This window comes from Otolemur garnettii, unplaced genomic scaffold (genome assembly GCF_000181295.1).
Source record: "Otolemur garnettii isolate 467f Iridium unplaced genomic scaffold, OtoGar3 scaffold00070, whole genome shotgun sequence".
Taxonomy (NCBI): Eukaryota; Metazoa; Chordata; class Mammalia; order Primates; family Galagidae; genus Otolemur; species Otolemur garnettii.
In genome coordinates this window covers 2,284,336-2,310,323 of record NW_003852465.1, presented here as the reverse complement: position 1 = coordinate 2,310,323, position 25,988 = coordinate 2,284,336, and the positions used below count along the sequence as shown (strand labels likewise).

Here is a 25,988-nt window from a genome sequence, read left to right as displayed (position 1 = left end):
CAAACTCATAACAACATAAAAGTTACATGATACAATATTACAGTGAATCAAAAAGGGAAAATTCATATTGTACATTTTGATAAAAATTATACATTTTACTGAATACTTAATGGCTGAGCTATTCCCAAATCTTTTATAATTCTTACAAATAATCCTCTTAGGTAGGTGCTATTTTACCAATGAGGAAATCGTAGATAGGATTAAATAAAATGGCCATGATAACCCATGGTAACCGGGCTGGTAAATGGAAAAGTTGGGATTTGAACATAATCAATTTTCCATGAGACCAACATTTCTACAGCTATACTCACAACAATAATTTATAATGAAAACAGCATTATTGGTAATGATGGCTTTCCATTGGTGACCCTTCTTGCTGGGGAGAATATGAATTCTTTCGGCATAAGTGTGTATTTTAGAAAAAATGAGAGAAAACGTAGTAAATTGATTATAGCTTTTTAAATATTTATCTGTTACCTCAGATAAGTTAATATCAGCACAGCACCAATTTATAAATTCATCCTCACTACCTCCTTAGTCTTTCTTGCTTACTATAAAGATCATATTGTTAATTTTTTCCAGATCTTATTAATGTTTTTAGAAAAAAGAAAAACCACCTTTGTTCGGCAGAAATTCAATTGTTGATCAGTTCTGTCATTTGGGGGGGGTGGTGGATGCAGTAACATTCAATGAAGCCTTTAGACAGTTGAGGAAAGACAATAGGAACAGAATAGTACCTTCCAAATCTTTCACACTTTATAAGCTGATTGTATTTTCTTAGTCAATAAATCTAAATTCATTCTTTGATAAATCAAATTGGATAGAAGCTTTTAAATTGGGACCCTCCGGTATTTCACAGGATGGACAGTAACTCTGACCACGCCCCATGCCTCACTCAAGCTGGTGCCACTACTTAGTCAGTAGCCCTCCCTGCTCCCTCCCTCCTTAAATACTGACTGGTTTTATAAACAACCACAGTTGGAAATGGACCCCCCCAAAACTTCTGGTCCTTTGGGGACTCCACCTATGTAGCACATACATTTAATATAAAACTTGCTGCCCAGAATTGGTGGAAGCGGGGAAGACACTTGGCGTCATTCTCCTTCCCGCTGGTAACTCCCCAGGAAGTAACCAATAGGAGAGCATTGCCTACAAATATCCTGTGGGTGAGGTTTATCTTTACCAAAGTAGCAAATTCCAATGAAAAATTTGAAACTGTTAAAATATTTTTGGAGCAAATTTATTTTGAAATAAAATAATTGTAAAACTAAAATTGCTGAGATATTACTGGCATGCCTTCTTTACCAAAGAAGGGCTTCTTTACCAAAATATGTCAGTTTACTGGGGACTAATAAAGTCCCTTTAGTATTACAGGTGCATTCTTGGCCTGAAAGCTAATTAAGACAATGACTCTATTATGTTATAAAATACAAATCAATGTTGTGTGACTGACTGTGTTGATACTTGAAGCTATACTAAGATAAAGCTGAATATTAAATATTTGTACCATTTAATAGGAGTAGGGTCGTTTTCTTAACCTCTGACATTCATAAAAGTGAGCTTAGATCTCAATTCAAAATAACAATGAGATTAAAGGATAATGAATGAATTTGAATAATTCTTCTACTTGATACAGTTTATTTAAACAAGAATGTACTCCTTTTCCTGGTACCAGCCATATTCATCATATGTTTTCCTTTCTAAATTTTATTTTCTTTCTTTCACAAAACTATATTTCTATCTGGTCTTGGGGGTGTGTTTTCAGTATGAACTACTTAGGAAGATCATTCTCCTGGTGATTCATACATGCTTCCACGTTGAGTTTACAAACACATGAAAATCCTCAAATTAATTTTTAATATCTTATAAAAATGGCAATCAACCTGGATCTCTACTCTAAATTCTATGATAGCTCATTTTGGAATGGTAATTGGCAAGAAAATGTAAACGATGGGAATAAGTAACATCTTGAGTCAAAAACATTTATTCCTTTAAAGTGACTCATTAATTCTTTTAAAAATAAAACTATCTCTCTTTATATAAGGAATATGATATAAGAATTATATCCATCCCCCCTAAAGTTTCTTGAGAGTTCTAACCAAAGATAGAAGTACTAAAGAAAGTAAATGGAAAGCCCATATCATATCTCTTACCTAAATATAAACCTAAGAAAAACAAGAATATTTCTAGCAAGGAAAAATAATTTTAAGTATGTCTCTTTGACCAAATGGGGAAAGTAAAAGTATTTTCGAACAATGAAATGTAAGCAGTCCCAGAAAGAGTCATGGACACTTCCATTTTAATCACACACTTCTACCCACATCCTTCCAACATGAAGTTCAATCTTCCTCTCAAAAGATCTACAAAGGCTAATTACAGAGTTAACAAAATTAAATGTGAGTGCATGCTACGAATAGCTTAGTCATCTTCTTTACTTAAATCTTGCCACAGAGATGACATTTTCTGCCCCATGCTACCCATTTTCATTTTAAATCCCAGGAATTGTTACAAAAACCCTACAGAGTCATGGCCAGGCTTCAGTTTGCTGCTGCTGCTTTTCATTCTTCCTTTCAGGGAGTACCTATGGTCCTAGAATGAAAAAGACGACTGCCAGAGGAAGGCCCTTTTTAGCGTGCTATGTCCTAGTTAAGGTGACTCATTAGAGAATGTGACAACATATTTCATTACCTGCTTGAACGAATCAAACAGCTCAGTGGCAATGCTCCTCTATCATAGTTCACCAGTTCTTCGTAAATTGTTCGGATAATAGGCCAATTTCGGAGATATATAATTTCAAACAGAAACAGGACACGAAAACACAAAACTCTCACTTGGACATGATATAATGGACTGGGTTAGTTCACCAGGCATATGTCAGGTGTTAGTGAAGCAGTGTAGTTATATTTTTAAAATATCTTTCTGCTCAATGTATGTTTAGATAGTTCAAAAGGGAAAAAACACCCTCTAAGAACTAGGCTGGAGGATAAAAGTGCAGACACTACAAGACTGAGTTAGTCAAATCTAGTATATTATGTTTTTGTTTTTGTTTTTAAAGTCTTTCACACAAACGGTGAGTGTCAACGATCACCAGTTTGGAGGCAGGCTTGCACAGACGGGGAGAAAGGAATCCACCATGTTTTTCTCTCCATCTTTTCTGTTTTTACCTGCAAGAGGAAAGATCAAGGCTGAAGGGAGAGTGCGGATGCCCAGGTAGGGGCAGGAAGCCGTGGACGTTGAGCACTTGCCCTGTCTCCTTGACAGGTAAGTTGAAACAATCAACAAGGAAAGATACCATCTCCTCCTGTCCACACGGAGGAGTCCAACAGACAGAAGGCTGAAGTGACAAGCTCTGAGCCAATTAAACCTCTTTCCTTATAAACAGGGACTAACTTAAAAAAAAACAAACAAACAAGAGTTCTAACTGGAGTCCTTCCACAGCAATGAGAACAATAAAATCAATAAATAAAACCAAACATCTTTCCAAAATACTTAGAGAACTAAAAACTAGACACCATTTGATCCTACAATTCCTCTACTAGGTATATATCCAGAAGACCAAAAATCACACTATAACAAAGACATTTGTACTAGAATATTTATTATTTATTATTCTAAGTATTCATAATTGCTAAGTCATGGAAGGAGCCCAAGTACCCACTGACCCAAGAATGGATGAATAAATTGTGATATATTTATACCATGGAAAATTATGCAGCCTTAAAGAAAGATGGAGACTTTACTTCCTTCGTGTTTACATGAATGGAGCTGGAACATAGTCTTCTTAGCAAAGTATCTCAAGAATGGAAGAAAAAGTATCCAATGTACTCAGCCCTACTATGAAACTAATTTACAGCTTTCATATGAAAGCTATAACCCAATTATAGCCAAGAATATGGGTAAAGGGGGGAGGGGAGAATGGGTGGAGGGAGGGTAATTGGTGGGACCACACCTACGGTGCATCTTACAAGGGTACATGTGAAACTTACTAAATGTAGAATATAAATGTCTAAACACAATAACTAAGACAATTTAAAACAAACCATAAATTTCATTCCACATAATACACATCTTCCTATGGAAACATGTTTATGCCTTGGAGACGTCTAACTAAGAAAAAAAAAATGCCTAGGATAGACATAAGCGATGATTTACAAAAGTTAATTAGTGGCTGGGGCTGGATTTTGTGAAACTGTGTCTTGAGTTGTATTTTATTTATCCCTTATATCTATGCATAGCCAAAGAGAAGGAAATGAAGTTATAAAAAGTTGCCATGGGCAATGTGTAAACTGTAACTATTCATATTCTCTTTCATAAAAATGGAATTTGAGGCTTACACTGATTAACTGACAAACCACAGGTTATTAAGTAGGTGAAGTGGATTTTTAATCTGTTTATCTATCCCGAAGGCGACAGCCTTTCCATCACACCATGTAGGTCTCTTAACAGTTGTACTCACACATTAATATAACTATATTATTATAGACAACTGTATAACCAACAGGATGATCATTCAGCTCTTTCTCCTGTCCGCAACTAAGGACAGTTTGACTGTTAGAATTAGGCCACTTTATAGCTACTAGGGTCCCCTAGGGATAGTTATTTAAATAGAAGAAATAGTCTCCAGAACACTCGCCTCTGCTGACTGCTTGTTGCAAATTCAGTCCTTACGGTAAATAGTAAAAAAGGTCACAAAACTCATTTGATGATTTAAGCATATAAAATTTCTTTTGTTAAATCATGGCTGTGTACATTAATGCAATTGTGGGGTACAATGTGCTGATTTTATACACAATTTGAACTTTCATGAAACTGGTTGAATTTTACAAGGGTACTTGTTAAATCTACTAAGTGTAGAATATAAAAGTCTCAACATAATAATTAAGAAAACGCAGTGAAGGCTATGTTAAGCATATAAACTTTTAGGTCCTTTCGATGAGAACTGAATTTGCTAGTTTTAGATATATTCTTTTTTGTTTTCTTTTATAATTTTGGTAGTTTTTGCTTTATTACCAGAGTTTGCTTATCTATCCAGATAGAGAGGGCTGGACAGTTACAGGGAAAATCTCCCTAAACCCCTCCAGGTGGGCTGCCTTTTCCATGGATTTTTCTGTAGTATCTACCACCCTCTGCAGGTAGATATCGAATCATGGTCCTTCAAGCAGTTTAAACCCTACACATCAGAGGGAGCCCCATATTCCTATCAGTACTGGTCCCTGGCTTGTAGAAAAATTCTCAGAAATATGAGAAAGAAGGTCAAGCTCCCCTTGCTAAGAGCCATTCAGACCACAGAGAACAGACGCTCCGGAGTGTGTCCTGCAGGGGGAAAGACCCTAGGCTACTCAGTGACACTCACACAAGGGCCCTCTACACTCTGGTGTGTCACAAGGGATCTGCTACTAGTGATATTGAGAGTTCAGAAGCTTTTGCGTTATTTTTTTCTAAAGATCAAGTGGATTCAAAATTATCCCTGGAATACACTAACTCTCCCTCCCTTGCCTCCCAACCACTTTCAGATGAGGGTGTTGGTGCTCCAGGAGTGCCCTGGGATGGACCCATGAACCTCAGCCACCTTCCTCCTCATGTACTCTTGTGTCCACAGAGTGACCATTACTGATGGACATCATGGAGCCAAATAAAATTTACATTTTAGGGGGAAAAATGATTTGGGGATTTATGCCAGTATTGGCAATCAATTATGAAAGTATGCAGTTAAACACGATAATGGGAAAGTGCCTGGGCAGAGAACAGACTAAGAATTACCCCTTGTTGTTCTGATCTAATGAGATATTCTAACTCCCAGTCAGTTGCAGAACACGTCAATTCTTTCTTTCTTTCTCAATATGTTTCCTTTAATTCCAGTACTGATGGATGGAGTTACGGAAGCTATGTGACAGGAATTCAAAAGCCCTGAAATCTTCTCCCTATAGATTTCTAAACTGACTATAAGTTTAGAGGGTAATTTTTTTAAAGTTTCCTTCCTTCTCATTTACTTCGGTGCAAATGATTTCGTGACCTTCTCAAATTCTGATGGGCTTGACTCATGACAGAGGCTGGTGGCCTTGGGAAGCATTTCAAGTGGGCACTGCTGAAATTTGAAATGGCAGGCTCAACAAAAATTACAGGTGATCAAATTTTGCTTGAAAGGGATTTCATCTTGTTAAGTACTTGCTCAGTTATTTTTCTCATAATAAAGCTAACATACTTTTGTCTTGTTTGATTTAGTAAAGTGAACTGAAAACATAAAAGAAGAAATAATGAGATTCTAAAATTTTAGTCTCCTCTCTAACTTAAGCTGGAATTATCAATCACGCAGAGTCCTTTGGAGAGGCTATCTAATTTGATCAATTAAACCAGGTACCAACAGTGCTAGAGATGTACAATAAAAATTCTATGGTCCAATTTCTATCTTTGGGGATTTTAAACAATTGGAAGAAAAAGCAAGGTCATGAAGTTGTATTTGGAACCCTAAAATATGGCCATGTTTTGGCTTTATCATTAATTGATAGTCAAAAATATTTTTTCTCCAATATTTTTTCTCCTTTTTAAACGTCCTCTGCCTATGAAATGGGAATAATGGTACATGACTGCACTACCACCTCCCAGCAATTTTGTAGGATGACGTGGTAAATTTCATATGAAAGTTCTATAGATATGTACATTATAATCAGCCATTTAAACATTTTGAATGAACTATTTTTAACTGTATGGGTTACATGTTTAAAAAAAAAGCAGGAAAAGACACATCAAAATTTCATTTGCCTATTTTTAGGCCGGTGAGCATATTACAAAAATGAAACTTTAAACCCATCTATTATAATTTATTAGTCTTTTTGTTACTGTGATTATAACTGTATAAAGTTAACTAGCTGTAAAAACAATTAATTTACTATAGTTTCTCCCTTGTCATTAGGGAAGCTATAAATATATCATAGGCAAAAGTAAAATTATAAAATTTGTATCAGCAACTTTCTATAGAATAAACATTTCTTGCCCCAAAAGGAAGAGGCCTGCTGTTTCAATTTTTCACATTGACTATTTTATTTCATTGGCTATATTTGAATGAGTGCCAGTTATATTGTGTTACAACAGTGATCTGGTGTCATATCTGAAGTCAGACTGCCTGGATTCAAACTTCCTTCTGACCTTGGGCAAGTAACTTAGCCTCCCATGGAATTCAATGAATTGTGTCTTGTAAATAATATAACAGATGTTATATATTCTTATATAATAAATACATGATACATGATATGTATTTTACTATAATATACTGTATAATTATAATATTTTATTAGGTCATTATTGATTATATCATTTTATATCTTCATTTCTTATTTTATATTCAAAATATATATCTTTCCACAGCCTAAATATTTGAATTGGAAAAACATAATACTTTATAGACATAAAAATTATTTTCAAAATATGAACTAATTGTTACTTATTCATAGTCATAAAGTCTTCTGGATACCCCTGATGATCTGTACTGCTCTTTGATTTTAACATAATGGACATAATTGTAGCTGAATTTGGCTACAAGGCAAAACCCCACAGCATCACTAAAGCAGAGAGCCTGACGCTTGCAATATCTATTAAGTTCTGTAAAGCTTTTCTGCGTTCTCCTTGGAATCACGCTGAAATGTTAAGAAATCTAAATTTACATCAGCACACGACTGTATTTTCTATCAGTTTCTAACCCTACCCCCTCCATGAATTTTAATTTTTGACTTTGTAAAATGAAGTGTTAATCTAGATCATTCTCAGGGCCCATCTAAAAGCTTAAAATAGCATGACATTCTGAATGAATTACATAGTTTGTTGACACACTTGAAAAACTCATTGAATTTACTTCAATTTACTTGGAACTTATATTGAGAAATACAATTTCAAATCACTGAAGTACTTAAACCTCCGCTAGTAACTGGAAAAGCTGTTATATTTACTAGAGGGTTTTTTTTTTTTAAATACAACTGTTAATAATTTCCAACTTTAAAATAATCAGACGTTTTAAAAAATTCAGTACTTATTATAACAAAAATACAATTAAGCTCAAAATTTCATTTTTAGTGTGTAACAATTATGGAGAACTGGCCCCTAATAGCTTCTCTTTGACCTAAATTCGTTGATGCTCGGTATAAAGGGAAAAGTTTAATTCCTGGGCAGGCTTTGCTATTAGTGGGTGTATCTCTGTGGTTCACTGCAGGGTGAGGTCAGCTGGCCTCAGAGTGGCGCCCAGTCATCATCGTTCCAGCCAGTGTGGGCAGTAAGGACCGTTTTTCTGTCTCAGTGCTGCAGGGCTGATGAGATGGAATCTTTAGTATGTCTCTGTGGCAAGATTTCCTTGGCCAAAGTAAGTAGAAAGCAGAGGGAATTATCCAAGTATCTGAAGCAAATGTGCCCTTTGCTGCCCCGATGCTAGAAAAACCACCTCAGCTATTCCGACTGGACTGATGGCTTGGACACGGACCTTTCTGCCAATGTCATTTTACCTCGTTTGTGGCTCTTTTCCTGTGTGTGTATGTGTGTGTGTGTGGTGTGGTGTGTGCATGTGTGTGTGTGTGTGTGTGAGGTGTGCATGTGTGTATGTGATGTGTGCATGTGTGTGTGTGTGGTGTGTGGTGTGGTGTGCGTGTGTGTGATGTGTGCATGTATGTGTGTGTGAGGTGTGCATGTGTGTATGTGCTGTGTGCATGTGTGTGGTGTGGGGGGGGTGTGTGTGTGTGATGTATGCATGTGGGTGTGTGTGTGGTGAGGTACTTCTATACTTACATGCCCTAACTTGGCATGTATGTTACATAAAATCTTTACCTCTATTCTTTCAAATGTCATGATGTTAAACTGATTAACTTAAAGGTCTTTCTGAATTAATTTTGATCTGGCATAATAATTAATTTGGAATATATTTATTAACAATTATTCGAATAGAAAGTTTCTTAATCCCTGAACACTTGTGGAAGCTACCATAAAAATCTACATTCTGATTTAGCACCAAAAGTTCCACAAACTTTTATCTTGACAACAGACTTTCTGGCCTGTTGCTTTCACTAATACACAAACCCCCCCGTTAGTCATACAAATGGAACCCTAAATAATCCAAGACTCAGTGATTTCACTTTTTTCAGATGAATATCTTTGGCTTAATCTTTTCCCACATTGTTTTAAAAGTTAAATCATTTTTATTAGCATGCGCCAGATTATGGGAAAGGAAGAAAAAGGAGCAGAAAGAGAAATCAGTAACTTTCTCTACTTCAAAGTTAGTAACAGTAGAATTGAGAATTTGTAAAAGTTGAGAATTCTGAATAGACGTGGTGATCTTTTTGGCATGGTGAGTCTAAGAAATTAACTGCAGATTTGATTTACTGACACTTTTTGGAAGAAACCAAGTACTATGAAAAGACTGGACTGGGATTCCAGGATGATTTTTGGCCACAATCACGTAGGTGGGTGATATGGGGAAGGCTCTTTCCCTGGGAGTTTAACTTTGTATAATGAGGGATGAGAATTGTGTAGATAACCTTGAGGATTAATTCTAGATTTAAAGTTGTAGTTTCAAATTTGAACATAAATGCAGAGATTTCATAGTTACTGGGAAGAAGTGGGAGGGGGAAAAAGACATAACCAATGATAATAGGAACATGAGAACACTCTCGGACAAAGGAAATGTTTATCTATTCCATATCACTTAATGAAAGAGTACTCATTAGTCTGGACCAGGATCTCCAAGTAAATGCATCAGAAAAAATGCTGTCTGGATAGTGAAGAGTGGTAAGCCGTGGAGATGAACTCTGTTAATATACAACAGCTGGGAGTAATAAATATTCAAGCGCATTTTCCATAGAAAAGACTTTTAGGGAACCGTTATAATAGTTTAACATGTAGCAACATTATTCAAACTAAAAAGTATATTGACGGCTTCCATCAGGTTATTTACTTGGTTATATTACCTAAGAGTTTAAAAGTGCTTTAGTCATTGATAGAAATGACCTACTTAGAAAAAAATCTGCTAACTATGTCATCAGGCCAAGTAATACAAATTTAATGGATTACATCAAATAACGATGACATCTAATTTATATCTCTCACCATTCAGCAACTCATGCACACACACACGGCATTCCCATCTAAATAAAAATCTACATAAGACGAAATGACTATAGGGTGGGGCCTGTAGCTCAAGGAGTAGGGCACCGGCCCCATATACTAGAGGTGGTGGGTTCAGACCCAGCCCTGGACAAAAACTGCAAAAAAAAAAAAAAAATGACTATAAGTTCCTATCAGGAAGATAGCAATATAAGAAACACATACTTACTTTGGGGAGGAAATAATTTACATGGTTTAGGTATAATTTGCTTTAGATTCAGCTACTCTTTATCCAAAACATTTTCAAATTCCATATAGTATATCTTAGAGTTGAGAATTAGACCAAACTAAAAGTTTTAAAGAATAAAGCCTTGTTGTTTCTTTTGTTTTCTGAAATCTCAGACTTAATAAATATCATTTAATAAAGTCTACAATAGGTCAGAGTATAGTATATAAACTATAATCCTGACTGCAGTTTCTATTTTATAATATTAGTAGCAGACAAGTTTTGCTCATCCAGGTGTCAGGGAAGTGTTCCCACCAGCCAGTAGCATTGCCAGTAATATTTACATTGCAGAAGAAAACCCAGGGAAAATTGGAAGACAAGCACAAGTCAAAGCCTAATTCCTCTTTCGTGGCATCATTTTATGGTCCATTTTTGAATGTTGTCCAAAAGTGTGCTCATAAATATGAATTTGGATTTGGCAAGTAGCACATATGTTTCCACCAGGGCTGCCAAATAAATCCTGCCAAACCCTTCCCTCTCAGTGGCACTCTTTTAGCTGCAGAGTGGGAGCCACCCAGCAACATCCCTTGCTAAAGAGCATTTCTACATGGTGGGTCACAAGCATCAGACATTTATTCGATGAAGCAACCCGGAATACACACTTCAGTGGAAACTCAGAAGTAAAAATCATATAACAACAACAAAAAGCGAAACTTGTATCAATCTTCTTAATGAGGATTTTTTTTTTTACATGAAATCCTCAAAACATCTGAAGTATAATAGCTGATTCCTTTTTACAAAATTCAGACAGAATAATTCAGACAGAATAGCTTTGAACTACAAAGGTCGTTTAGCTATTCAGCAATTTAACAGTGGTTTGAGTTCCAAATCCTGTAATAGGTTGATTCTGAAATCACTCCTCTCACAGACACAGTATCATTTCCTATTGATGTCAATATATGTTCTTCTCCCCCCAAAATTCCTTTTCACGAAAATCTCCTATACACAATGTAAATGTCATAATACCAAGGACAGTGTACAATCTCTTATGAAGTTAGCTTGATTTGTACGTTACTGCTCTAGCTGGGGAATTTGCTTTCCATTTTTGGTTTTATTTTGTTTTGCTTGTTTGCTTTCCTTACCATTGACACATGTTTGGTTTGAACGGTCCTGCAGTTAACCAGGGAGTATTTAAATCTAACTGTCTTACTTAGTGTGACTTAGTGCCAACTTCAGCTGTTCAGAAGTGCTGATGGGAGTCAGAAAAACATTCATGGCGTTGAGTTAACCCTTCTCTCTCCACCCAGGCTGTCTTCCCCACACCCAGGAGGCTCCTGCCCTGTATGGAAGAACTCTGTTCCACGGCTTCCAAAAAATGAGATTATCAGTTTCTCAATTGTCTCTTGATTGACTATTTGGTTTGCCTTGGAAAAACCATCTTTTTGAAATACATTTTGAAATTAATTGATCCACCAAAATACATTTTCCATAGATTCCTTAGAACAATAATTGAACAGAATAATACAGTTATAGAATAGAACAGTTATAGAACAGAATAGAACAGAATAGAACAGTTATAATAATTGTACTGGTTAATGACTGTTTCATCACAATCTGCTATGGAGCTCATTAAAAATCAAGATTTCTCAACCCCAGCAGGGTTTAAATATTTGGTCACTTTAGAATGCTGCTAATTTGATGTGCTCTGTAATGATATTCTTTAAAACTGTACACAACATGTATTTAAAGGAGAGACTGAGAAATAGCACAGAAGAGAGTTTTGGGTCAGAGGCAGAACACACGCTATTTGTTGCCTTCAGAAATTCACCTCTGGTCCCCAAAGCAGCAAGCCCTGCTCAGTCTGTTGCAGCCTCTGAGATTACCTGGACCCATCCCCTTAGAAGGGAATTTAGTGGCAATCACTCATCAAAGAGTACCTGTGAGTGGGCCACACTTCATGTCTTCCAATCGTGTTGTACTATCCTTGAAATATGCATCTGTAAGTACTATATTCTTTATATTTTCAGGGGTTTAGGTCTAGCAATTTTAAAAAAACATTTTAAGGTGGTTATAGATTCAACTGCAATTGTGAAAAATAATAAGAGATCCTGTCTACCCTTCATTCACCCCCCACAATGGTAACACTTCGCATCACTAAAACACAACATCACAACCAGAAAACTGACACTGATATAATCCATCGATCTCATTCAGATTTCACCAGCTTTTCATGCATTCATTGGGGCATCTGTATGCTTTTTTAGTTCTAAGCAATTTTGATTTTTTATCATATGCATAGAACTGTAGGATCAGGACCACAGTCAAGACCCAGAACTCCTTCATCAGGAGGATCCCCCCTGCTACTCCTTTCTATCCCCAGTCACCTGTCTCCTCGTCCCTGACCTATGGCAACCACTAATGTTTTCCTTATCTCTAGCACCATTTGTTTCAAGGTTTGCCCTTTGTTGGTACATATTTGTCAAGGAATTAATCAAGCATATTTGTGTGGGTCAATTTCTATGCCCAATCCTGATACATCATGGTTCACCAGCACAATTTTTCATTTGGTTTTGTTAAGCCTATCTCAGAGTTATTAACTCAGAAACTGCCAAAAGGGGGCTTAAAACTATGTTTTTATGTTAGCCATATGGTAGATCTGATGTATAGCCAAGTGTGGCAACTCTGTCCAGAGGTTACCAAAAAATTCTTCATTACCCTTTGCTGAGAAGGTTAACCTTTGATGGTAAAGAAGTAGGAAATAGGAAGTGACTGACTGCCTTCTTTAAACTTATTAAGAAATATCTAACATTTTAGAGAAGTTATAAAAAATGAGAAAATGACCACCCCCATGGCCATCACCCAGCTTAAGAAAAATAAAACAGTGCTTACACAGAGGTAGCTTCTTGAGGAGCCCTTTCCTGGTCAATCACATCCTCTTCTCTCTAGTCCCTCAAATCTAGAAGTAACTACGCTTCTATATTCCATGATTATCATTTTATGAATTCTCTGTAGATGACCATCTAAGAGACCCACTATGGGTGCACTTGCACACACACGTACATAATACATACATACATACATGAATATGCCTGATTTGCTATTGTAAGAGAAATCTGAAGTAAAAGTAACTAGCAGCTCGATCAGAGGGTAATGGGTCATTCTCAGCAGCCTTTAAAACCGGACCAAAGCATCTATAGTCAGGTTTAGCTCAGTTTGTTTATGCTGGGTTCAGAATATTTATGCATCACCCCCCCTCCAAATTCTATGTTGAAACCTAATCACCATTATAATAGTATTAGGAGATGGGGTCTTTGGGATGTGGTTAGTCCAAGTGAAGAGCTATCATGTGAGGGATTATACCCTTATAAAGGAGTCTGCAGGAAGTTAGGTGGCCCTTCCACCACGTGAGGTGGTGCCATCTCTGAGCCAGAAAGCAAGCCCTGACTGACACTGAAGCTGCTAGCTCCTTGTGCATAGACTTCCCAGCGTCCAGGCTGTGAGAAATAAATTTCTGTTGTTTATAAGTTACCCAGTTTATGATATTTTGTTGTAGCATCCCACACAGACTAAGATGGCTTAGATTGATCCAAATGCATACTGGTTTATTATCATGCTATTTGGCATCTCAGAACTTTACTCTGGGGTTATTTTCCTTTTTCCTGAAATTCACCCATTCCTTTAGAAGAATCTTTTAGGGGATAAACTCTGTTTCTGTTTGTCTTACTATAACTTTCTTTTTTTCTCATTATGAAATGATAACTTGCCTAGATATACACTTCTTGGTTGACAGTAATTTTTCTCTCGGTAAATTAAAGACACCATAGTTTTGTTAATTATCTATTCTTACATTAAAAATTACCGCCTGATCAGTGATTTAGAATAATAATAAACACTATTACCTCTCACAGTTTCTGTGAACTAAGAATTCTTGGGTGACCCAGCTAAATGGTTCTTGATTAGGGTCTCTATTGAAAGTAATAATCAGTGTCAGCCAGTGATACAGCCATCTGAAAGCTGCACTGGGGCTGGTGGATCTGTTCCTGAGATGGCACAGTCAAACAACTGGGAAATTCCTCCTCCTGTAGTGTCTTCAGAAGACTGCCAAGATATTTTATAATGTAGTCTAAAAATTCACATCCAGGCACTTCTGCTGACAAACAGACTAATCTACGTGTGGGAGAGATAACACAAGGGTAGGTACACCAGGAGGCTGGAATAACTGGGGACCATCTTAGACATGGGACCCCCTATTATCTTCTTAATGGTACTGTTGCTGCTAAGTAGTCTGCTCTGGGTGTATTGTTTGCTCTCTGGAAGTTAAAAAAATAATTCTCTCTTGTTGTTTTTAAAATTTTCCACTTGTCTTCAATGTTCTTTAGTTTTGTTTATTTTTACTTATTTTTCAGGTGTTTCATTCACATTCTTAAATGTGAGGAATCATGTTTGCCACTAATTTCCCTAAATCTGTAATTGTTAACTTCTGGAAAATTGTTTCTCTCCTTGTTCCTTTAATGTTTCTTCTAGTAATTCATTTGTCAAATATTAATTTCTCATTATATGCTCAATGTCTTAGTCTCTTTTTCACAATTTGTTCTTGATCCCCTGGGTTGAAATTATATTGATTTCATCATATCTATTTTTCTTTTCTTTCTTTCTTTTTTTTTTTTTTTTTTGAGATGGAGCCTCAAGCTATCCCCCTGGGTAGAGTGTCATGGCATCACACTCACAGCAACCTCCAACTCCTGGGCTCAAGCGAGTCTCCTGCCTCAGCCTCCCAAGTAGCTGGGACTACAGGCACCCACCACGATGCCTGGCCATTTTTTGGTTGCAGCCATCATTGTTGTTTGGCGGGCCCGGGCTGGGGATTCAAACCCGCCACCTTAGGTGTATGTGGCTGGCACCTTAGCCACCTGAGCCACAGGCGCCGAGCCATATCTATTTTTCAGTTCCCTAATTTTTTCCTCATCTGTCTCTAATGTATTCTTTAACCCAACTATTGAGTTTTTCTTTTTAATGAATATGTTTATCATTTAAGTATTTCTTTTTTTTCTTTTTCAATCTTACTATACATGACCTAGATAAAAGGGGAGTGATTTTTCTTTGGTAAGAGCTTCATGTAATAGAGCCAGTGCTACATTTTTCATTGACTACATCTTCCTATATCTTATTTTAGTTCCATATTTAGAAGCACACAGATTAAACTAATTGACTTCATTTTCAACACAATTTAATGCAAGACATATTAATTTAATAATAATGCAAAACATAAGCCTAAAACACATTTTTTCTTCTCAAACATCTCATTTTCAGCAAGCTTTATGCTCACATCCCACTCACCCATCCACAATAACAAACGTGCTCCCATACACACATATAAGAGCTAAGGAGAACAGCAACATATTTAACTAGGTATTTGTTTCCTTCAAGGTAACAGAGGCTAAAAGAAATCTATAGTTTTAATTATGTCTGTATATTTATACTTTTGTATCAATCTTCTGATAAAAAATAATAGTTTATGCATTGAACTAGTTTTTTTCCCCCAAAGAATTTCTTATGATCCTTAGAGAAAATTGCTTTCCTTTCTACTCTGCTTACTGTCCCTCTCCCAGCACTAATTTCAGTGTCTGCAGTTTGGGTAACCAATATGTGAATATGAATTGGAATTAATCCATCACAAATCTAAAATGTTCGTATACATGTTTACTGTCTGCTGCGTGAAAATGCAATGTTTTGATGAAAAGATATAATCATGAAGGGTTGAGTGTAAATTTAATCTTTCATAAACCATTCAAAATGTAGAAATGCTATTAGATCTCATTCTACAAAATTTATCAGTTTTTTAATACTTCTGACTAAAGTGAATCATCTCTTCATTTCTCTTTTTACAGCGTCTATAGGAGGAAAAAAACAGCCAAGGAAATCTTACGAAAATTATAAATCTTTTTCTCAGGAAAATATGCATACACATGGAGTTTTACAACTTCTGGCCTTCCATGGACCCCTACGGCTTGCTCATGGACCATAGGTTATGATTTCTGGAACTAGATGAAGGAGCATAGTTAAATGATAAAATAGACCAATAATACTATTTCTTGAGGAGGACTACATCTTATATATTACTCACAATTATTATGAGAAAAAATAAAACTTCAATTTCATATATTCTGATTTAGATATATAAGATGTTATACCTACTTCATATATGTGTTTTGATGCAAGTTTTGAAGAAATACATTTGACTATTTTAATCACAATTTTTTGATATAAAATGAATACCTTTTCCATTATTAGAAATAAAGTTTGGAGAATGGTTAATGACTCAGCTGACTTTAACAGAGGTAAGCAATACTTTTCATTTACCTGAAAGTATAGTTTTTGTTGAAAGTAAAGTATTTATTTAAAGTATAGTATTTATTACCTGTATAGCTTTATTGAAATCCTGCCATAGTTAAAATGCTCTCTTGTATTTCTACTGGGTATACTTGCCAGATTCCATTGCTTTAAGGCATTTTCCCTGGGACTAAAAGTGAAAACTTTTTTATTTCTGCACAATATCTACTACAGCTTCTTTTTACTGGCTTCACCTCTATAAACAATTCACATGGTCGTGATTATTAATTACCTAAGTATGTGTGGATAATAGCCTGGCCACCCCTGCAATACATCAGGAAAACGTTCTGTGCTACAGGAGTTTCTAAAGAGTTACTACAAGGAGGTTCCTACAAGCCAGTCATGTGAAGACACTGATATCCGTGCACTCTCTGACCACTCTTGAAAACAATTGACGTAACAGATAACAAAATTCCATAAGTGGAAATACTAAACCTAAATTAACTTTCTTTGACTTAGAGTTTTGTCACCTTGTGACAAATGTATTTTATTTATTAATTTTCAATAAGCAGTCTATGGAATAATTTTCTAAGTTCATTTAAATAAAGACACTGCAGCCAGCCTTCTCATTACTCTACGGGAGAGCATATTGGATGGAATGTAAGGCTATTCAGCATTTTCCCGGCATTGCTCAGGGACTCCCTATGAACAGGCTTCAGAGGGAAATGCAGGTATATGAGACTGAGTGAAATTACACTGACCCAGATATTAAACTAAAGAAACCACAGATATTGTTTTCTTAATTAATTATTTGCAGCATTAAAATTATCAACAAAATATGCACTTACATAATGGTGAATAAATATTTTTTTAGTAGATGAACGTGGAAAAATAGAAATTTTAACATAACAGAAAGAGAGAAAATGAGAGTTATGAAAGTGTGCAAAGCAACCTGCAATTCACTAAAGATTAATAAAAATGCACATCTGAATTTTCACCTCAGTAGAGCAGATAACTCCTGCAAAGATTGCTGTAAAACACATTGAGACAGCAATAAATGTTAAGAAAATTCAGAAGGGAGAAGCTCACATTTTGGATATCAAAGAAAGAGTCATGAACTTAGTAATACTTGAGCCAAGCCTTGAAGAATGGATAAGATTTGGTTAACAATGAAAAAAGGACAAGAAAGGAATGCTGGGAGTCATGGAACTGACCTACAAGTGTTAAGGTATTTTTGAGGATTAGTTGGGAAGTTGGAGTTGGTGACAAGGAGAGGTGAGACCTTAAAGATAAACACACTTAGGTCAACACATGGAAGTTCGTGGGCACTAAGCTAAAGGGTCTTCACTGAGGGACAGAGAGTGAAAATCCAATCCATGATTTTAAACAGGATGAGGCATGTTCCAAGCTGGCCTCACTGCTACAGCCAACGTCAGTAGCAAATGGGTTCCATTTTCCATAAATGGGTTTCCCATCACGTCCTCAATTATATTATTTATAAGAACAAAGGCACCAACTTGATAACCAGCAACAAAAAGGAAGATGGTACCTATATAAATTAACTTTTTATTCTCAGTGATAAATATATATAACACTGCAGGTTACAGTATACAGTACTAACATATTTTCCTCAGAAATAAAAAAGGGAACAGCGCTATGCTCATCCCACTACAAAAGGATCAGCAAGAAATGAGAACTTTGGTAAATACTAAAAAGCACATTTACTAGGAGGCATGCTGCGTAACTTTCTAGATAGACGTAGTTAGTAAAACAAACCAAATTGGTATTGTTTACTCCTAGTCTGTCATAAATCATTTTTAGGCATGGGTAAGATGCTTATGATTCATGCTTAGGTATGGGATTGAGACTTTAAGTATGTAAGAATTTGAACCAGAGTTACCAGAAGATTATACATATTTATGTGAGTCAAATACCTTTGGTTTTGCAATTTAAAAACTCTTACCTCTCACAACAAGGTCAGCTGAAGCTGAAGAATTGTCCACAATTGTCTGAGCCGTGCATGTGTACCTCCCAGCGTGCTTCAGCTGGGCGTTTCGGATAAGGAGCTCCCCGTTGGAATCCAGCTGTTAGCAAAAACAGCAGTCATTCAAATCAGTACATTTTCACCCATCACATGGCATTTAAGATACCACATTGTTAGTGATTTCTTCTAAAGAGAAATCTTAAGGCCCAATAATCCTAAACTATTAGATGTCAGTGAATATACATTAATGTCATTAGGCTAATAAAAGTTATTTAGTTTCACAACGCTAATCTACTGGACTCATTTCATTATGTGCCATAGTTCATTTTTATAAAGGTACTAAATGTTTGCAGGATCTGTCAAAATGTACTATCCCACAAGCAGGGACTTTGCTGGCAAATCTGTGCTAAGATAGGACGAAGATTTTTGTTTTGCTCCCATTGTTTAGAAGAGTGTTTTATCCATAGTTGTTGAAGGAGGCTTGAGGAAATTTCGCTGGTGATGATAAAGCACAGCCTCCATGTAACTTTGAAAAATAACTAATACTTATTGAATGCCTACCCTGCACCAGTTCCTGGGCTTTGCAAGTAAATATATTATTTCATTCAATTCTCTTCTGACAACAGCCCTATGAGATAGGTCTCACTATGTCCATTTTATTAACAGTAAAATTAAGACTTAGGGTAGCCTAGTAATTTAACTAAGGTTACTCATTTTGTATGATAGTGTGAACATGTGAACATGTCCAAGTTCATCGTCATTATTCCTAAGATCTTGGAAGGAAAATTTAAAAACAAATAGACATTTGGTTTTCCTGTAAGTCAAAAATATTCATAGTCTAATCATAGATACTAAATATAGTAAAGAATGATTAATGGGTTAGGTTAACACTTTACATCGCATGTGATACGTTAGATCTAATTTTTTTTTAATTTTACTTTTTAACGACTGTATGTGGAGTGAATGTCATGCTCCATCACTAGTTCAATCAGTAGCTTCTTCACATATTGTGTTTGAATGTGCAGTCTTTGTTAATGAATGAGGTTAAGAATAATAGCTGAGCAGATTTATTTAAGCAGAATACTGATCTCTCCGTGTAAGCAACTGGTCAATGGCCACACAGTTTGCTCCTTGATATTAGCCAGTATTAGTAAATACAGAGCTTAGTGTCAACTGGGGTCTTCCTGTCCCTGAGGTCTAGAATGGATACAAATCAAAATAGTTCCCAATATTTCGGCAAACTCCTGCTGTTATCGATATTATTATTATTATTATTATTCATAGCAAAGAGCTCCTGACTAGGAATTCAGCCTTTCTCTATAACATAGAAGTGAACAGCATTGAGTATTACCTAGGATGAGTTCACGAACTTAACTGTCTGACTTCCTATGGACTTCTTCCCTGGGTTTATTTTAGTCTGTATCCTTTTCCTGCAAGAAACTATACCCAGGAGCATAATAGCTCCTGGTGAGTTCTATGAGTCCCTTCCAGTGAAGTCTCAAAACTGAAATTGTTTTTTGGCCACCCCCTGAACTTGCAGCTGGTGTCAGAAGTGAGAATGTTACAAGCTATGTCCACCATGGAGCTGGCCTAAATCCTCATACCATTCTAAATATTAGTCATTTCACAAAGGAGCTAAAAAGATATTATTACTTAGAATTACTTTGAGGTAAACAGAGATAGTAATTCTTCTGTATATGGACAAGGTAATTGTAACAGTTTATTTTGAATTATCTTAAAAGCCAATTGGCACATGTGTCTAAGTAATTTGCTAGTGAGAAAAAAATGTAATAATAAAGAATAATTATAGTAAAATGTAAACATTATATATTTATAAAACAGACTGCTTTGATATGCTTTGATACCCTTCACAGAAACATACTTGACAGTGACCATTCATTAATAGAAGTACATTATGTAAAATCCTTTTCAACTATTATGATACAAAATAATAGCTATATTTGCCAAAGAATAATGTTTGCATAAAAGTAAAAGTCACTTAGTTCTACTGTATTGTTGCCTTATTTGAACTCAGAACCAGGTTCCCCTCAGATATCTAATTGAAAGATAATCCTGTTACAGCACTAAATTACCACTGTTGCAATAAGCCAAGTAGTGTGATTCTCCAAGAGGCCAAGGTGGATGGATTGTTTGGGTTCAGGAGTACAAGACCAACTTGAGCAAGAGTGAGACCCTGACTCTACCAAAAAACAGAAAAACTGAAGCAAGAGGATCTCTTGAGCCCAAGAGTTTGAGGTTGCTGTGAGCTGTGATGATGCCACGGCACTCTACACAGGGGAACAGGGTGAGAGTCTTCCTCAAAACAAAACAAACAAACAAACAAAACCCCTCAGTAATCTAAAATGTTTCCTTACCCAACCTTGCAATAAAACATTAAAAACTGAGGGAAGAAAAATGATATAAAAATAAATAAGCTATGGCACTATAAATTGCCCTTTAAAAAATGTCTATGTGTTACATTTATTACATATCTAATATATATCTCTAGTCTTTCTTTCTTTTTTTTTTTTATTGCTGGGGGTTCATTGAGGGTACAAAGAACCAGGTTACTTTGATTGCATTTGTTAGATAAAGTCCCTTTTATAATTTTATCCCACCCCCAAAAGGTGTGTCACACTCCATGATCCCCCACCCGCTCCCTCTTTCCTTCTCTCACCCCCCATCATGTACTAGGTCATTAACTGTCTTTAATCACTCCATGTTCCCCACCCCCAACCCCACAGTGTACTAGGTCATTAATTGTCCTCATATCAGAATTGAGTACATGGGATTCTTGCTTCTCCATTCCTGCTTTACTAAGAATAATGTATTCCACGTCCATCCAGGTTAATACAAAGGCTGTAAAGTCTCCGTATTTTTAATGGCTGGATAGTATTCCATGGTATACAGATATCACAGCTAATCTTTTGTTCTTAATGAAATCACTATGCAAAAAAAAGCTCTCAGTTTGAAACCTAATCTTTTCATTTATTTTCAATTATTTCAATAGGAATAATATGTTCCTTCTTTTTATACTACCCCATGTAATAGAAAGCACAACTTATTTCATTTCCTAACATATTGTTAAATTTTTATTTATTAAATATTCACAATAAACTCTTCTACCACTTTTAGTTAAACCATCCCAAAAGTTTAATGCTAAACTCATATTAAAAGCAACTTGGTTTTGAGCCTTAGGCCTGAGCTGGGTGATGATAAGTCTTCTTGGACGAAGAAACAACATGTAGCTTTAAAGTTTATTTCCTCGTTTGCTCTATATTTGGTGAAGAGGTCGCACTGAAATGCCTCAGAAGGAAAGCAAAGGAAAAATAACCTATATCATCCCCGCTATAGCTGTGTATGTACAAAAACTTCCCTCAAGTTTTTATAAATACTACTGGCACTTTCCATACCTCAAGGGCCGTTGAGGTTCCGTGTGGCTGACAGAACGCTTACCAAGCAGGAAAGACTATGGGCCTCAGCACATTCTAGCCACAAATTAGATATGAATGCTGTCTATATTTTTACTAAAAACCACAGTTTGGCTGAATTACAAAATTCTTCCCTTCATAGGAGGAGAGTTGAATCACATACTGGAAATTGTGATAGCAAAGCTAAGGGATGTTCCAAATTGTATATGTGGTCGACCACTTCGAAGTTTCCCAAGTTTAAATCAAAAGATTTCCAGCATACAAATGCCCACCCCTGCCTTCCCCATCTCCCATAAACTAGCTGGACAATAATTTCTGCAATGTAAATGAAAATGAATTATTCAGTTGTATTAACACATTGAAGTGATCATAATGAACAAAGAAATATTCTATATGGTACATACCCTTCAGGGGTGTCCAGTTTGCGACCTGCTGGCCTCATGCAGATTATGGGAGGCCTATAGACATAGTGTATGCACGGAATTTTTTTTTTTTTTGCTTATAAGCTTTCATTAGTGTTCGTGTATTTAATATGCAGCCCAAGATAACTCTTATCCTTGCAATGTGTGACAGAAAGGAAAAAAGGTTAGGCACCTGTGGTTGATAAAACTTAGAGCTCACAACGGCTGCTTAAAAAAAGAGCTCATCTCACCAATCACCCTCTGAAATGTCTTAACACAATAACTAAGAAAATGCCATGAAGGCTACGTTAACCAGTTTGATGAAAATATTTCAAATTGTATATAAAACCAGCACATTGTACCCCATGACTGCATTAATGTACATAGCTATGATTTAATAAAAAAAGAAGAAGAAAAAAGGATCCCATCACTTTTGTTACATTGAGGTTCATAGTAAAGCGATAGATACAGAAGGTTAGAGGAACATGTATAAACTGCTAGGAGTCCACATGAAAGAAAAAATACAAGCATAGTCTAGCAAGGGGTTAGGGCAGAGGACGGGGAAGGGAGGGAGCAGGAGGAGGGTGGTTGTGGGGGGGTCTCACCTAATGTGCAGTGTGAGGGTGTTCACGCCCCCTCGGCGAAGGTCTCAACTGCAACTTGAAATTTACTTCAGAAATAAAAACAGTAGAACCCTGAACAGATGTACCCTCATATTAATTTGAAATTTAAAGAAAAGTTTGGGAGGAAAATATGCCCTTTAATGTTTGTAAACATAAGCCAAAGTTATTAACTATGTCAGATTTATGCTGTATCAATGAAACAATGAAACTATTCTTCCTTTTTACTTTTGGCTTGTTAGAGTAGAAAAACATGATGACTTACAGAAAATACATTGTCTGCAAATGCAAACATTAACACCCCCAGCACTGACTAACAGCAAATACTTAGTGTCAGCTCAGTGCCAAGAGCGGTTCCAGGTGCAGAATCACTCTTGACTACAACCTATGAGAGACATACTATTCTTAACAGCATCTTACAGGGAAATTCACAACTATAGCCATTACTCGTACTATTTCTACTATTACTGTTATGAGAATACAACTGATGCTGCTGGTAATCCTGCTGTTACTGATGCTGCCATCCCTGCCTGCTGGGGCTACTGAACTCCTTTTATTACCTGGTCTGATTTACTGGATTTAAATGCCTGGCAATGTGCTAGCTACTTCACATGCATTTTCTCACTTAATTTTTATAATACTTAGGGATTTACTATTAATCTTTCCATTTTAGAAATGAGGAATTTGTAATTTTAACATTGAGCTACATGTGGAAGCCATTACCGTTTATAGATAGCTCTGATTTCACCAGGTAGGGCTTCCCAGATCAGAGAACTGGATTTCGGCTGGGTATGAAGTGAGATGGTTCTGATTGAAGTGGGGTAAGCAGAAGTGATACTTGCTCATATGTGCCATGCTATTGTTTTATTTATTAATTTTTTCCTATTTAAATTTTCAAACCAAAAAAATAGATACAACCAGCTGGATATCACAATCGTTAAGCTTTAAGCCGTATTTATTTATCTCATTGTCTATCTATTATACCTCCCTCTATCTTTCTCTCTCTCTACTGCCTGTTTTTGAAAAATAAATTACTGCTATCATGGTATCAGTACTCAAGTCATCAGCAACTTCTCAAGACATTAGCTTGAATCTCAAAAAAATAAGGCCATTCTCCTGTGAAATTTCAAAACAATTTTTACACATAATTAATATTAATGTCCTAAAGTTATCTAACAGTGCAGTATTATCTAATAATACTTCTTTTAAGTAAGACATCCATGGTAAGACTACCTGAATCTAAAAAATAAAAATATATAAAAAATAAAAAAATTATGGAAATGAAGTGATACCATTAGACATATAAAAATAGCTTCATAAGGGAAGCCGTCCAGGATTATTACTAACAGGCCACTTAGTAAGTGTAGAAATAGTGGAAATGTTGGATATCTCCCATTTTCGCTACTTTGATGTACAATCAACAATGAGTGAAGGCTGAAGAGTTATTTTTCATTGGCCCTTTTTAAAGGAAAACTCAAAAGAAGGAAATTTTCTTTGAGGTTTCTGCTAAGTATTTTGAATGCTAGACAAAAACATCAATGCCTGGATTTAGGACCTAAGTTTTAGAGTGGAAAGAAAATTTGATTATTATTTACTTCATATGGTTTTCAAATTGGACCCCACTAGCCTGGGAGTTCTAAAAATCTTTGTGGACCATTTTGGAGAAGGAAGGAAGTAGAAGGGGTATTTTGGGAGCAGGGAGAAGTGAGCTATTCTGTGAGGGAGCCCTCTATAGTGAGGGCCATGTAGTATCCTACACAGACACACACACATGTGCATGCAATTTCTGCTTCAGTCACAACAATCTCACTTCATCTTTTGTATAACATATATCTGGTTTTTGGTTCAAATTTTCTTTGCAAAAAGAATTCGCTGCTAAAAACATTTTTGTGCTGTTGTTTATCAAAACTTTGGATGTGGGTCTAACCTCTTCATACGACAAGTGAGAAGCCCAAGGCTCAGAGCGACTATTTTGAGCAAGGTCATATAACTTGCCAGTGAAAAAACCAGAACAAAAGACCAGATCTGTAGACAATGTTCTGTTCTTAAAAACAAGCTGGAAAAATTAGATTTTTAAAGGAATATGACAATAACAAAACCGTTGATTTCTAATGGAAATAAAACATCAAAGTCTATGATGTAAAATTATTCCTAAGGTGGAGGAAGTTTACATGTATATTTCCCCCTCTTTTTATTGGCTATATTTTGCAAACATCAAAAAAATAATTACTATAGAGATGCTTAAGTGTGTGAGGAATTCTATTTAAAACATGTGGCTATTTCTCCCAGCATGGTTTATTGAACAGGGATTCTTTAGTTTGCTTTGTCTAAGACAAGGTGGCAGAATGAGGCTAGTTTCATCTCTACACTCTCTGTTCACTTCCACATGTCTCTGTCTCTATTTTTATGCCAATACCATGCTGCTTTGATCACCGGAGACTTGTAGTATAGTCTGAGGTCTACTGAAGTGATTGATGCCTCAAGATTTGTTCTTACGTTGTAGCAGAGCAGAAAATAGCAGGCTATTTTTTTTCCTGATTCTATACAAATTACATAACTATTTTTTTTTTTTTTTTACCAAATCGGCAAAACATGATGTTAATAAGTTAATGAGAATTGCATTGAATCTTTAGCACACTTGGGTAGTAATGCCCTTTTAACGAAGGACCACAAGCATGGTATATTTTTCCACGGGTTAACATCCTCTGCAATTTCTTTTCTCAGCATTTTGTAGTGCTCTCTATAGAGATCCTTCACATCCTTGGTTAAATATATTCCAAGATATTTCATTTTCTTCGATGCTACAGTGAAGGGTACTATGTCTTGGATTTGATTCTTGACTTGACTGTTGCTGGTGTATAAGAAGGCTACGATTTGTCTACATTAATTTTATATCCTGAGACACTGCTGTATGTCTTT

The 25,988-nt window shown here is 36.0% G+C and overlaps 1 protein-coding gene across 4 annotated transcripts in view; it reads right to left on the bottom strand.

Annotated features, from left to right (window-relative positions):
• Window positions 1-25,988, bottom strand: part of CNTN1 (contactin 1) — a 344,737-nt gene that overhangs the window by 83,099 nt on the left and 235,650 nt on the right. For 2 of the 4 annotated variants that reach the window (XM_003793535.2, XM_003793536.2), the window contains one exon: window positions 18,597-18,717. In XM_003793535.2, coding sequence (XP_003793583.1) covers window positions 18,597-18,717 — 121 coding nt within the window. Of the gene's footprint in view, window positions 1-1,880; window positions 3,165-18,596; window positions 18,718-25,988 lie in introns of those variants that run through there. The other 2 variants (XM_012807477.1, XM_012807476.1) reach the window with 2 other exon arrangements.